We start from the raw sequence: 13,996 nt of genomic DNA, 5'->3' as shown, positions 1-13,996 counted from the left end.
AGGGAGACATGTCTTGGCATTTCATGTCACACAGCAGCCAACAATTGCTTACTTAAGCAAAGAAGCGAAACAGGATTGGCGTCTTTCTCTCGCATTTGCCATCTCTCACGCAACCCTTGAACCCTTGAACCCTTGAACCAAGCATCCGTCGGGTGTGAAACAAGGTCAACGCGCTTCTTCGGCTGTCAGCCCCTTCAGAGCCAAAGCAAAAAAATAATACAAAAAACCACAACTACTATACAACCTCCTTCAGACGGTTCAGCTACACCACGCCGTCCCAGCAGCTCTGTGATCGGCGTAGAGCACACAGGCATAGACTCGGCCGACAACACTTTTCACGGGGCCATGCGCCATTCGCCGGCCCTTGTTCCATCCCAGACCTGACCTGATATTGGCCGAGTCTTCATCACACATCGCGTTCACCCCGCGACGCGAGGCTGGAGATCACCGTCGGCGCTGCTTACGATAACGAGAAGCAACCCCTGAGCGACATGTCCTGCCCGTAGCGACAGGCTCTTGACAAAAGACAGACCAGACTAGACACTCCCGCCATGTCCCACTATCCGCTGTACGGCCACGGCCACAGCCAGTACCATGGCCAACCTCCTGTTCCTCCTCCTCCTCCTCCGAACCCCTATGCCTTTCCGATGCCCGGCGGTGGCTACGCGCCTCCCGCTCACGATGCCGCCTACTACCCATCCGCCGTCCAGGGGAACCGTGATGCCGCCCATGCCGCCTTTGAGCAAAATGCCATCCATATCCCGGGCCTAGGCATAGGGCCACCGCCTGTTCCCGGCACACAACCCGGCTGGCAACCAGGAAGCGTGCCGCCATGGAGCCAACCGCCGGGTTCAGGGGCGCCCGGCTCCGGCGCATCTGCCGCACAGGGCCTCCCTCCAGCAGCCGCGTCGTCCATGGCGCAACGGACAGAGGCAAACCCGCCGCAGGCTGCCGCGCCGGCGTCACGGCCGGCACCCGATTCGGACCTGGAAGAGGGCGAGCTGAGCGAGGGTCAGTTTGAGAGCCTCTACGAGCCGCAGGACGACTACACCCCGGACGCCCCTGCGCAACCGGCTCCCGGCCCCCTCCCGTGCCCTCCGCCCACCGCCGGCGATCCTAGTCAGCCAGCGAGTGCGGTTGATACCCCGGATGGAGGCTTCTACGAGTCGGACCAAGAGGAGGAGCGCCGGGAAATCCCCGAAGCCCCTGAAGGTACAACACCCGTCCTCCCTCGCACCTGAGCCCGCGCCCGCGTCCGCGCCCCTGGAGCTAACGGCAGCAACCATGCTTAGCAGCCCGTGAACGTTCCGCTTCCTACTCGCCCTTCCTGTCGCCCCGCGAGTCGCACAGCGACATCCCCCCTGCTCGGTCCGGATCCGACAAGCCCGCTCCCGTCCCAGGCAGCTCGCAGGCGGACGCATCGTCGGGGGCAACGGCTCCGAGCACAAGCCTCCCGCCGGCGAATCACGCGGCCCCTGTGCCCTCCACACCCCTCGCCGGGCCTGCCGGGCCTGCCGGATCTGCCGGACCCGCGCCTGGCACCGTCGAGGTCAAGAACCCTCTGGCGTCTTGCAAATCTCTGCTGGAAGCCAAGAAGGAGGCGCAGAAAGCCATCCTGCAACTCTTGCCCGACGTCAAGTACCACGACTACCTCCTCGAAGGGTTTGACCAGAACATCATCCAGCGCCTCTTTCGCGATCTCAACCTCGACATTCCCAAGCCGGCGACGGAGACAAAGCCGACGACGACGACGACGACGACAACAACAACAACAACGACGACGACGACGACGGAGCCCAAAGCAGCAGCAAAACAACAAGCGGCCGGCGGCTCAACCGACGCCAGCACGCCGGACCAAGCCGCTTCTCCCGCTTCGCAGCCCCAAGAACCGTCCGCCAAGCCAGGGAAACCCGCCTCCGCCATGCCGGCAGAGCAGCCTCCCAAGGGCGAGGAGCGAAAGGACCGCATCGCCCGGCTTCTCGCAGAGAGGCAAGCCAGAGCCAAGGCGAACCCGAAGCCACCCGCCGTCGACAACGCGCCGAAGCCGACCGCGCCTGCGGGTCCGGCGCAGGGATCGGCCGCGGCAACGGCCTCGGCGGCGACGGCCTCGGCGCCTGACTCGGCGGGCCCCAAGCCCAAGCAGTGGGGAGAAACGGAGCGCTTGCTCCAGCAAAAGATCGCCGCTCTCAACAAGTCGCGGGAAGCCCAGAAAAAGGCAGCCGCAAGCCCCGGGGGTGGCGCGACCGCTGCGGCGAGCCCGGCGACGCCTCCCTCGGCCATCCCGACCGGTCCCCGCGCCGTCGCCGGGCCTCTGCCGGCCGCCGCCGCCGCTCCGCCCTGGGCGGGCTGTTTCCCCTCGCCGGCCAAGCACCACCCGGCGCCCGGTTTCGCTCGGACCCCGACCGCCGTCCCTCCGCCGCCTCCCACCAGCGTCGCCCAGCCGCCGACCGGTCCCCGGGGCGCTCCGTCGCCGGCGCCGGCGCCGCCTCCGATCCCCGGCTTGCTGTCCATCTCGTCCAATCCCAACCACATCCCCGTGCGGAAGCGTCCTGTCGCCGCCGACTTTGTCGACGACTACGCCTCCTCGTCCGTGCCGCCCCCGAAGCGGCCCTTCGGCCAAGCGCGCCCGCACGAGACCTCTCTGATCATCCACATGAGCGACGACGAGGACGACGGCGACGTGAGCATGGAAGAAGCCGGCTCGCAGGCCGACGAGACCTCGGCGGACCAGGCACGCCCGCCGTCGCCGCGCGGCTCTGCTCGCGGGCGCGCCCTCCGCGACTTCCCCCCTCTCCCGGATGCGACGGCTTCCCCGCGCCAGTTCTCCAGCCCGGCGCCCTCCGTGACCCCCCCGAGCGGCCTTTTGACCAGCAGCAGCAGCAACAGCAACAACAACAACAACAACACCAACAGCAAGGCGCAGAGGGAGCTGGAGCTGAAGCAAAAGGCCATCGAGGAGATGAAGCGCAAGATCGCCCTCGCCGAGGCGAGGAGGAAGCTCAAGCAGGCGGCTGGCGGATCCATCACCCCGAAACCTGCCACGCCTTCCTGCGAGGCCAAGGAGAACAACAGCGCCTCCACGGCTCAGCCGGCCGGATCCGTCAGCACTCCAGAGCGCTCCCACCCGGCGACCCCTCAGCCCGGCCAGGACCCGGCGACGGCGAAGCTGCCCAAGCCGTCCGACCTCGCCGCCATGGATCCGGCTCAGCGCGCCCAGCTCCGCGGCCGCCTTCTGAGCTTGGAGCTCCCGCGCGTCGAGTCGACCCTCACGGAGAAGATGCGGCGCCTGGAGCAGCTCCGGGACGAGGAGGCGCGCCTGAAGGCCGAGATCGACAGGGAGCTGGCCGAGAAGAAGAGGCTGGCCGACGAGCTGCTGCAGCTGGACGCGGCGTCTCCTGCCGCCGGCGGCCAGCAGGATGATGGCCCGCGCCCGCAGGCGGAGGCGGAGGCGATCGAGCCTCCCTCCCCGGCGCTCGAGGCCGACGGGCAGGAAAAGAAAGCCTCGCAGCCCGCCCGAGAGCAAGGCGGGCCCGCGGAGACGACGTCGACGTTGGATCCGGAGCAAGGCCCGGTCCAGGAGGTGGCCGCCGAGGCCGTGCCCGTCACCAACGACGCACCGCCGTCCGAACCGTCCCCGTCGCCGCCTGTCGATACCCATGCCTCGGCCGCTCCGCCGCCCGCGGAGGCGCCAACGCATCAGGACACGGCCGATCTCGCGGTCACCGAGCAGGCAGATACCGATACTGATGCCGATGCTGATGTCGATGCTGATGCCGATGTGGATGGAAACGACGAGACGACGCCGATGGAGCTAGAGTCTAGGTCGCCCAGCCCCGAAACGACGACAGAGCCGGATCGCGCCGCGGACGCCCAGCCCGCGAGCGCCGTCGACACGGAGCCCCCCGTTTCGGCGCTGGAGCAAATCTCCAGCGTGGCGCACCCCCGCGAGGCAGCGTACGTTGCCCTTGGAGCTTTTTGTTTCTTTTGATCCAGCTGGATTCCATGATCGTACAGACGACAGCGACTGACGTTGGGTCAACAGTCAGGAAATCGAAGCCGAGGCTGCCGCCAACGTAGAGGTCGTTTCTCCCGACGACCGCGCCATCCTCGGGCTGACCAGGAAGCAGGTGTACGACAAGCCGCCGACGACGACGACCACGGCGACCTCCTCCGCCTTGAAGCCCTACGAGAGCCCGCTGCGCTGCTTCCGCAACTACCGATTCCACCCCGAATTCCACAAGACGGTGACCGGCGGCCTCAAGTCGCTGACCTACAGCCACAAGATGGACCCTTTCAAGGAGCTCTGCCCGTACGAACTCACCCAGCAACAGTGCCTCGAGAACTGCGAGCTCCAGCACTTTGCCGACATCGTCCCAGCTGGTAAGTCCCGGCTCGGCCCTCATGCGGTCCGCTAACCTCCAGCGCCCTCGTCGCCACACACATACACACACCGCGCATCCACGCAACACATACATGCATACATGCCTACATCCACCTCCGTCCATTCACTCCTCTCTCTTTCCATCTACCTCTTCCTCTTCCTGCCCCCTTGCCCCTCCCCAGGAAGCTGACTCCTGGTGTTTTATCGCATTCCACAGATGATCACATCCTCTTGGAGCTTGGCAACGCGGACGAATTCGAGGGTGAGGAAAAGGTCCGCTTCGTCGGCGGCCTGTGTGAGGTGCTACAAAAGTTCAAGGCCGACAAGGTTAAGGACTTTGACGTCATCGCGCGGGGCATCGTCGAGTTCCGCGCAAAGTTCCTCCAGGATCCATCTAGAGTCCTCAGCTTGGGCCATGTCAAGATCTGAGATGAAAGCCCGCCCGCGTTTCCCCTCGGATGCTTTTGACAGCACGCACAACAGCCAAGGATATCACCCAACCCCCCCCCCCCCCCCCTCCCTTTCTTCCCTTCTTCCCCCCTTGCCTCCTCATTCTCCCCGCGCGCGCCATCCTCGGGTCCAAGCCCAAGGCTGGACCGTCTGTTTGTGTTTCTTCTTTTCCGACTAGTAGATTTCTTGTCCGGCTATTCCCTTCCGCCCTCCGCGTTGCTGCTTTTGGGCGCTGCTTCTCTGCCTGCCTGCCTGCTGCAGACGGCGCCCCGCCCCGCTGCTTGAGCACTTCGGGGCCAGCCATGACGATCACGACGATTCACGCCCACGGAGAGAGAAAGAGAGAAAGAGAAACGGGCCTAACGACACGCTTTTCCCCTATTGGGAAAAGGGAAAGAAGGGGGAAGAAATGGTAAGAGGAGGGATGGATTGACCCAGGGAACGAGGAGGCGGCCCGGAGACAGCAAGGATGGGTGCATTGCACAGAGCACCGAGCACAGAGCACAGAGCACAGACACCCAGGCCCTCCCTGGGTGAAAAGCTTGGGAGAGCAGCAACCAACACGACATGCTTAACGGGTGTGGGAACGACGAACGAAAGCATATTTGGAGTAACTCCAAGAGGAGGAAGAGGAGGAGGAGGAGAAGGCGGAGGAGGATGAAGAGGAAGAATCGCAGTGTTTGAGTGGAAGGTCCTCTCCCCGCCGTTGGGAGGCGGGCGTGTCAGAGATATGATGCACAGCAAGATGCCAGCGTTTTTCTTTTCTTTTCCCACCCCACCCTAACATGACGGCCTCACGCCGGGGACTGGGGGAGGGGAGGAGGGCCGGAAGAGAGTTCCGTTAGCCACCCCACCGACCGAGCCATCCATCGATCCCGGCGGGGCTTCGGCGTCGGTCCACGGCCCGGAAGAAGACGAGGTTACCGGCCGCGAGGGCCTTGTTCATAATACTGGATGGAACCAGCAGGAATCCATGAGCCTCTGTAGAAAATACCACGCGCCTCTATGGAAGACTTGTACAAGACACGCCGCATCGTGACGCTGGCAACGAGCCTGATGGGATTCTTGGAGAAGGCAGACACTGGCATGGCATGGAATGCAGCTCTGCAACAAAGCCAAGGTAGGCAAGGTACGGTCGTGGTAAAACAACAACAACTTGACCTCATCTCGGACCCCCCCCCCCCCCCGACGTTGGCGTCGCGCCTCTAGGCTCTAGAGGAGGGGTTTTTGGCGCCGTGCTACAGGCCTAGCAGGTTGTTCCCAGACGACAACGCACGCATCTATATTACAGCCAAGGCTACAAAGGAGTGGCTGGAGGAGCATAGCATCTGGGTCCAACTACACCCTCGGGAGCTCATGAAGCAGGCATGGCGAAAAGGATTCCCGGACCCCCCCCCCGAAGACAGCGCAACGAGAGGGAAGACATTGCAAAGGTGGAAGCTCTATTGCGGGGTGTATAGGATGGCATCTCGCAAGCCGAAATCGATAAGCTTGTGGGTTCAATGCCGGTTCGGTTGGATCCGGTTGTGAGGGTCAGGGGGCACGTAATACTGTGGTACACGCTTCGTTTCTCTTGTTTACATCTTGGACTCCTTTCCTGGCTGGGTCGGTTTTTGAAGGCGGACCAGGCCCTGTATGTGACAAAACATTCTCTTGTTAGCAAACAATGCATTGCAAGAAAAAGAAAAGGAAGAAAAAAGGAACAAAAAAAGAAAAAAAAGAAAGAAAAAAAAGAAAAAAAAGGAAAAGAAAAAGGAAAAAAAAAGAGAAAAAAAAGGAAAAAAAAGGAAAAAAAAAAAAAAAAAAAAGCTCACCTCTTGGACGCACGTGGCGAGCAAGGTGCCGTCCTTGGCAAAGATCTTTTGCATGACGACGGCGCGGCCGTCGGCGGCCCAGGGGCTCTCCATCTCGGACAGCATCCACTCGTCGGCCTTGACCCTGCGCGGGGCGTGGAAGTAGATGGTGTGGTCGAGGCTGACCATCATGCCGATGGACGGGCGGCCGACCATGTCGCGGGGGTCGTCGCCCATGCCCTCCCAGCGGTGCAGGGTGGCGACCTTGTCGCGCGTCTCGGGGGGCAGCGCGTCGAAGCGCTCGGGCGGGAACGGGAACCGCCACAGGCGGTGCAGGCGGGTGACGGTGCCGATGAAGTAGCTGTCCGACACGTAGGCGAGGGCGGCGAGGTGGGCGGCGGGCCCGCCGGCGATGGTCCCGCGGGCGCGCACCCACTGGCGCGTCTTCTTGTCCTCGGCCTTGGGGCTGTCGCGGTTGACCACGGTGATGGGGGTGCCCATGAAGGGCCCCAGGCCCATGAACCCGGGCTCGACGTCGGAGCCGGGGGCCGGGGGCTGCAGGGCCTGGCCGTCGTCGCCGCGGGCATCTCGCTGGCGTGGGTCACAAAGGCGCCCGGGTCGGCGTCGCCGCCCTCGCCCTCGACGTCCTTGACGAAGGAGATGGTGGTGGTGAAGATGCAGCGGCCGCGCTGGCGGGCCTGGACGGTGCGGGTGGCGAAGCTGCGGCCGTCGCGGACCTGCTCGACGTGGAAGAGGATGGGCTGGGAGGCGGAGCCGGCGAGGAGAAAGTAGCAGTGGCACGAGTGGACGAGGAAGTCGGCGGGCACGGTGCGCTGGGCGGCGGCGAGGCACATGGCGATGACGGTGCCGCCGTAGATGCCCCGGGCGCCCGGGGGGTGCCAGATGCGCCGGGCGTTGGTGAAGATGTTCTGCCGAGGCCAGGTCAGAGCCTACCCTCTCTCCGTGTCGCATAAGGGGGGGGGGGGGGTTTCTGGCAGGGCACGTACAGGACCTAGGACGGCCAGCTCGGTCACCTCGAGAGCGTTCTCGATGGGCGCCTTGTTGGGGTCGTCCGGGGGCAGCCGGAGCAGGGTCGGCCGGTCGTCCATGGCGAAAGGCAAGGAAGGTTCTGGGAGGATGAGAACGAGGTGAAGCGGCCGAGGTTTCTCGAGGCTGTGATATCCACCACAGACAGCCTGCCCGCCCGTCGGCCTGTTTGCCTGCTTACACGGCCGTCACAGGTGGTCGTCAAGACCGTAGGGACAAGGAGTAGATAGGGCGGTACGTGGTGATTGGGCCCACGACGTTGGCTTCAATGCGATGCGATCCAAGATGGTCTTTTCGGCGTGTCCAAGTCGTGTGTAGGTATATAAGAGAGAGCCGACACGGGATGAGGATAGGGACTCTACACCGCTGTTGTAAACCAAGAAGAACAACAAGAAGCAAAGAAAGAACTGGCCGATCAAAACAATGGACGATGATGATGATGCTGACGACGATGTTGATGATGATGGGCTGCTTCTCATGCAAGAATTCCTCCACGCCCTATTTCAATCATGATGCAACTTGATGGAAGCACCCCCTGTTTCCTTATAGCGTTGACGGATGCCGAGGTTCATCCCTTCGGCACGGAACCCGGTCCCGGGGGAGGAGGGCGTTTTGTAAAGGAACGGTGTTACGTTACGTTCGTTACCGGCATTGTCGGTCATTTGGGGGGAGGGGATTCCCATGCTCCAGCCGCAGGAGCCGAGGAAAAGAAAGGAGAAGCAAAGAAATAAAAAAATAAGAAGGAATCAATGAATGAATCAAAGGTAGCTCACCCATGGACCATGGACTCTGTAGTTGTGACGTCTGAGAAGCTGTCAAGAAGCGAACTGCAGGGTGTTTTCGGCTGCAACATCAGCTTCCCTGTCCGACTGCCCGTCTGGTCGTCTGGTCCCATGGCATTCAGGTTGTAGTGTACGCAGTATGTAATGAATGTATTGGTACCGTCCGGATGAGGCAAAGGTATCTTATCTTATCTCGCATTCACCTCTGTAGGGTAACGTTACCTGACTTGTGTCAGCCAGCCCAGGCGGCCTGGTGGGGCTCCAGCGTGGCTCAGGTAGTGTACGCAGTACATAGTGTTCGGGCCCCGGTAGGTCCCCTACGGTAGGTCGCATACTGCGTACACAGCCCAAGTATGTAGGTTCCCTACGGTAGGTAGGTAGTTGGTGAGCGTACAAGTATAGTAGTTAGCTATCTTTCGATACGAGAGCTGGTCAGGCGTGGTGGGTGGGTCCTCCCCCGTGCCCATCCTCTCATCAGGGTTAGGGTTGCTCAAGCGCCCTTCCATCCAGCCCTGCCCCACTCCCGCCTCGCCGCCGGGCTGCTGACAGTGCCAAAGCGGATCTTCCCTCCACCCCCCACCAGCGACCGGCAGAAGAGGCAACTTCACGTAACCAACCACTGTGGTACCTTAGGTAGTTGGTTCACCTCGAAGTGGAACACAACCAACGTCATGTCACGCCGCCAGCCGCCATTCCATCCCCTCCCGTCATTCGGTTTCCAAGCTGCCCGCCCAAGGCGCCTTTACCCAACCAATCCCCGTGCCTGGCCCGCCGCGGGGTTGCCCCGTGCTGGTCCGCCCAAATCCTGAACCTGGCGTTCTTGTTTGTTCACGCTGGACCTCTCCGCCAAGCCCAAGCGAGCGAGCGAGTGTGGACTTGGGAGTGGACTTGGACGAGACGAGACCCGACCTGGCCGGGACTAGAGCAGGTTGCATTTCCACCCTCAAACGGCCCCTGATTGACTGACGGGCCTGGACTCGGGGAACGGACTGGCCGGAATCTGAACCTTGGTGAGCTGGCCGGAGCATCTCACGAGTCCCAACCGTCTTTTACCCATACTCGAACGCATCCTCTGTTGTTTGTCTTCTTGTTTCGTTCTTTTTTTTTTTTTATCCTTTTCCTCCTAGCCTCCTAGCTTCCGTCCCTTACTGTTTCTCTTCCTTCTTCATCTTGACCTGGGTGGCCGACCTGCAGCTCCTGGAACACCGTGACACCTGACACACGGCACAACCTCGCGAGTCGTGCGCACCACACCACTACCACCACCACCAACCACCACCACCACCACCACCACCACGCCGCCTGAAGCTTGATTTGTCTACCTACCTACCTTACCCTTGCCTAACCGCATCGGCCAGGGGAGCGGTTCAGCCAGATCGGATCATGTCCGAGAGCGGGGAGAGGTGGGTCGAGAGAGAACCTGATCCCACGGGATTTATCATCATCATCGTCGTCATCACATTTTCGTCATCACCATCCGTGCCAAAGGGGGCTGCTGCTAACCCTCCTTTTGCTTGTAGCAGTTCGCATCGCCGGAGAAAATCGTCCGCCCTCGCCCGTCTCATGCGCAAAGGCGCCGAAGGAGACAACAGCAGCAGCAGCAGCAACAACAACAACGACAACAACAGCATCATGTCGGCCCCGGAAGACGTCACCGCGAGCCCGCTGGCCAACTCGACCTCGGTCGCCGCCTCCCCCTCGGCCCCCGGATCCTCGGACGCGTCGTCTGCCAACGCCGCCGCCAACGCCGCCGCCCACCCGATCGCCGTCAGGGGCCACAGCTCCAAGCTATCCGTCTCGAGCATGGCCTTCGGCCGCGTCCCCTCCAACACCCCGTCCGTGGCCGGCGCCCGCTCCCTCAGCATCTCGGAAAAGGGCCCCTCCCTCGAGTCCTCGGTCCGAAAGTTCCGCATCGTCGAGGCCCTCCGCAACGGCGACACGGCCTTCATCTCCCGGGCCATCCGCGAGTCCGCCGAGGGCGCCGGCTCCCGGGCCAGCATCTCGTCCGTGTCCGCCGCCGCCGCCGTCCTCGAGGACACCACCATCCTGCACCTGGCCATCCAGTGCGCCGAGCAGACCGTCGTCGAGTACGTCCTGTCGGACGGCGCCGGCTCGCTCGACATCAACGCCCGCGACAAGGACGGCAACACGCCGCTGCACATCGCCGCCCAGCAGGGCCGCACCCAGGTGGTGCGCCTGCTGCTCGACAACAAGGACATCAACGACGCCATCGCCAACCACCAGGGCCGCCTCCCCATCGACGTGGCGCGCAACCCCGACATCTTTCAGCTGCTGCAGCTCTCGCGCTCCCTCTTCGCCGAAAGCAAGGTCCGGCAGGTCCAGGACCTCATCCTCCACGGCGACCTGGCCACCCTCGAGCAGGTCCTGGAGGAGTCGCGCTTCAAGACGGTCCTCGACATCAACAGCCCCGAGTTCGCCTCGGAGCCCGCCACCGTCCAGTCCGGCGGCACCCTGCTGCACGAGGCCGCCCGCAAGAAAAACACGCGCCTCATCCAGGTGCTCCTGCTGCACGGCGCCGACCCCTTCCGCCGCGACCGCAAGGGCAAGCTGCCCCAGGACGTGACCAAGGACGAGGTCACCCGCGCCATGCTCAAAAAGTCGCCCGCCGCCGTCGCCGCCCAGCGGGGCATCCAGGAAAAGGCCGTCCTGGGCTCCACCGCCCAGGGCGCCGCCTCGGCCACCCCGGGGGACCCCCTCGCCGGCCGCGAGGCCCGCGAGATGAAGGGCTACCTCAAAAAGTGGACCAACTACCGAAAGGGCTACCAGCTGCGCTGGTTCGTCCTCGAGGACGGCGTCCTCAGCTACTACAAGCACCAGGACGACGCCGGCTCCGCCTGCCGCGGCGCCATCAACATGCGCATCGCCAAGCTGCACATGAGCGCCGACGAAAAGACAAAGTTTGAGATTCACGGCAAGTCGTCCGTCAGGTACATCCTCAAGGCCAACCACGAGGTCGAGGCCAAGCGCTGGTTCTGGGCCCTCAACAACTCGATCCAGTGGACCAAGGACCAGGCCAAGGAGGAGGAGCGCCAGCGCGCCCGCAACGCCGAGCTGCTCAAGCAGGCCAAGGCCGAGCTGTCCGAAAGCCCCAGCGACAACGCCAGCGTCGCCGAGCCCCGCTCCAGCGTCCAGCTGTCCCGCCTGCACTCGGCCGGCCACGCCTCGGGCTCCCTCAAGGCCGCCGCCCCGCCCTCCGCCTCGGCCGCCGGCCAGGACGACGAAGACGTCTTCGTCGACGCCGGCGCCGAGCCCGATGCCAAGGCAGCCGCCGAGCCCCACCAACAACACCACCACCACCACCACCATCATCATCACAAGGCAGGCACCGTCGCCGACCCCGACGAAGACGACGACGCCGCCGACGACGACGAGTACGGCGAAGGGTCGAGCGGCCGCGAGGCCCCGCCGGCCAACAAGGACGCCTTCAACATCACGGCCCAGTCGGCCCGGCTGCAGCTCGAATCCATGGCCAGCGTCACGTCGGCCCTCCTCCTCGAGTCCACCCGGAACCCCACCCTCGCCCTGTCGGACCCCAAGACCACCCAGGCCCTCGCCACCTACGACGCCGCCATCCGCTCGCTCTCGGGCCTCATCGGCGACCTCCTGCGCATCTCCAAGGACCGCGACGCCTACTGGCAGTACCGCCTCGACCGCGAGTCCGAGATGCGCCGCATGTGGGAGGAGAGCATGGCCCAGGTCGCCCGCGAGCAGGAGGAGCTGCAGGCCCGCGTCGGCGAGGCCGAGATGAAGCGCAAGCTGACCAAGCGCATCCTCAAGGAGGTGGTCGAGAGCGCCAAGCTGGCCCCGGCCGCCACCACCACCGCCGCCGCCGCCGCCGCCGCCGATTCGGACCAAGAGGAGGAGCCGGCCGCCGGCTCGGCCGCCGCCCCGGCCGACCGCCCCAAGTCGCCGGCCCGCACCCTGTCCCGCCGCCCGACCGCCGCCGCCGCCATCGCCCAGATCCCCGACATTTCGGATTCCGAGTCGGACGGCGAGGAGGAGTTCTTCGACGCCGTCGACGCCGGCGAGGTCGAGGTGACTCCCCTGCCGCCCTCCGACGTCGACGCCGCCAAGGAGGAGAAGCAGCTGGTCATCTCGGACGACGCCTACGACATCACCAGCTCGTTCCGGGGCTACGAGAACGGCATCCGCACCCGTCTCAAGCTGGATGCCGATAACCGGCCCAAGATTTCCCTCTGGGTGAGTTGTTTTTCTTTTCACGGTCCTGATCTTGTTGGTTCTTGTTTTTCTTTTTCTTTTTTTTTTTTTCTGACCTCTTCTTTTCTTCTACAGGGCATCCTCAAGTCCATGGTCGGCAAGGACATGACCAAGATGACGCTGCCCGTCTCGTTCAACGAGCCCACGTCGCTGCTCCACCGCTGCGGCGAGGACATGGAGTACGCCGACCTCCTGGACCTCGCCGCCGACCGGGCCGACTCGCTCGAGCGGCTGCTCTACGTGGCCGCCTTCGCCGCGTCCGAGTACGCCTCCACCATCAACCGCGTCGCCAAGCCCTTCAACCCGCTGCTCGGCGAGACGTTCGAGTACGTGCGCCCGGACAAGAACTACCGCTTCTTCATCGAGCAGGTCAGCCACCACCCGCCCATCGGCGCCGCCTGGGCCGAGTCGCCCAGGTGGACCTACTACGGCGAGTCGGCCGTCAAGTCCAAGTTTTACGGCCGCTCCTTCGACATCAACCCGCTGGGCACCTGGTTCCTGCGCCTGCGCCCGACCCACGGCGGCAAGGAGGATTTTTACACGTGGAAAAAGGTCACGTCGTCCGTCGTCGGCATCATCACGGGCAACCCCGTCGTCGACAACTACGGCCCCATGGAGATCAAGAACTGGACCACGGGCGAGGTGTGCCACCTCGACTTCAAGCAGCGCGGCTGGACCGCCTCGAGCGCCTACGGCATCGCGGGCAAGGTGGTGGACGCCACGGGCCGCGTCCGCTTCAGCATCGGCGGCCGCTGGAACTCGCGCCTTTACGCCCGCCTGACCCCCGGCTTCGAGGCCACCGTCGACGCCGACGGCAAGAACGCGGGCGACGACTCGGTCGTGCACGCGGGCGGCATCACCGACCCCAACAAGGCCTACCTCATCTGGCAGGCCAACCCCCGCCCCGAGGGCATCCCCTTCAACCTGACCCCCTTCGTCCTGACCTTCAACCACATCGACGACAAGCTGCGCCCCTGGCTCGCCCCCACCGACTCGCGCTTCCGCCCGGACCAGCGCGCCATGGAGGAGGGCGAGTACGATTTCGCCGCCACCGAAAAGAACCGCCTCGAAGAGGCCCAGCGCGCGCGGAGGCGCGAGAGGGAGGCCAAGGGCGAGGAGTTTGTGCCCGCCTGGTTCGCCAAGGCGAGGTGCGAGATCACGGGCGAGGAGTACTGGAAGTTCAACGGGGAGTACTGGAAGCGGAGGGAGCGGGCGGGTCCCTCGGGGGATCCCAAGGCCTGGGAGGGCTTGGAGCCCATCTTCCAAGAGTAAACAAGGGACCGGCGGAATGCTCTGTTACGAGA

At 63.9% G+C, this 13,996-nt stretch overlaps 3 protein-coding genes across 3 annotated transcripts; 2 read left to right on the top strand and 1 right to left on the bottom strand.

The window, feature by feature from the left end:
* Nucleotides 1–551: 551 nt before the first annotated feature.
* On the top strand, nt 552–4,810 carry VTJ83DRAFT_3720 (uncharacterized protein; the record flags this gene model as incomplete). The annotated part of the gene is made up of 4 exons (XM_071010130.1): nt 552–1,212; nt 1,296–3,954; nt 4,043–4,380; nt 4,599–4,810. 4 exons carry the CDS (start codon nt 552–554, stop codon nt 4,808–4,810), a joined length of 3,870 nt encoding a protein of 1,289 aa, XP_070867598.1.
* Nucleotides 4,811–6,408: 1,598 nt separating this feature from the next.
* On the bottom strand, nt 6,409–7,733 carry VTJ83DRAFT_3719 (uncharacterized protein; the record flags this gene model as incomplete). The annotated part of the gene is made up of 4 exons (XM_071010128.1): nt 6,409–6,462; nt 6,646–7,188; nt 7,230–7,553; nt 7,632–7,733. The coding sequence occupies 4 exons, from the start codon at nt 7,731–7,733 to the stop codon at nt 6,409–6,411; spliced, it is 1,023 nt and encodes a 340-aa protein (XP_070867597.1).
* A 2,103-nt stretch (nt 7,734–9,836) lies between these two features.
* VTJ83DRAFT_3718 (uncharacterized protein) lies at nt 9,837–13,964 on the top strand (the record flags this gene model as incomplete). The annotated part of the gene is made up of 3 exons (XM_071010127.1): nt 9,837–9,856; nt 9,974–12,674; nt 12,768–13,964. The coding sequence occupies 3 exons, from the start codon at nt 9,837–9,839 to the stop codon at nt 13,962–13,964; spliced, it is 3,918 nt and encodes a 1,305-aa protein (XP_070867596.1).
* Nucleotides 13,965–13,996: the final 32 nt, after the last annotated feature.

The sequence above is a fragment of the Remersonia thermophila genome, chromosome 3 (assembly GCF_042764415.1).
Source record: "Remersonia thermophila strain ATCC 22073 chromosome 3, whole genome shotgun sequence".
NCBI lineage: Eukaryota > Fungi > Ascomycota > Sordariomycetes > Sordariales > Chaetomiaceae > Remersonia > Remersonia thermophila.
The sequence above is the reverse complement of the archived record's forward strand: the minus strand, read 5'-3'. Positions and strand labels throughout refer to the sequence as shown.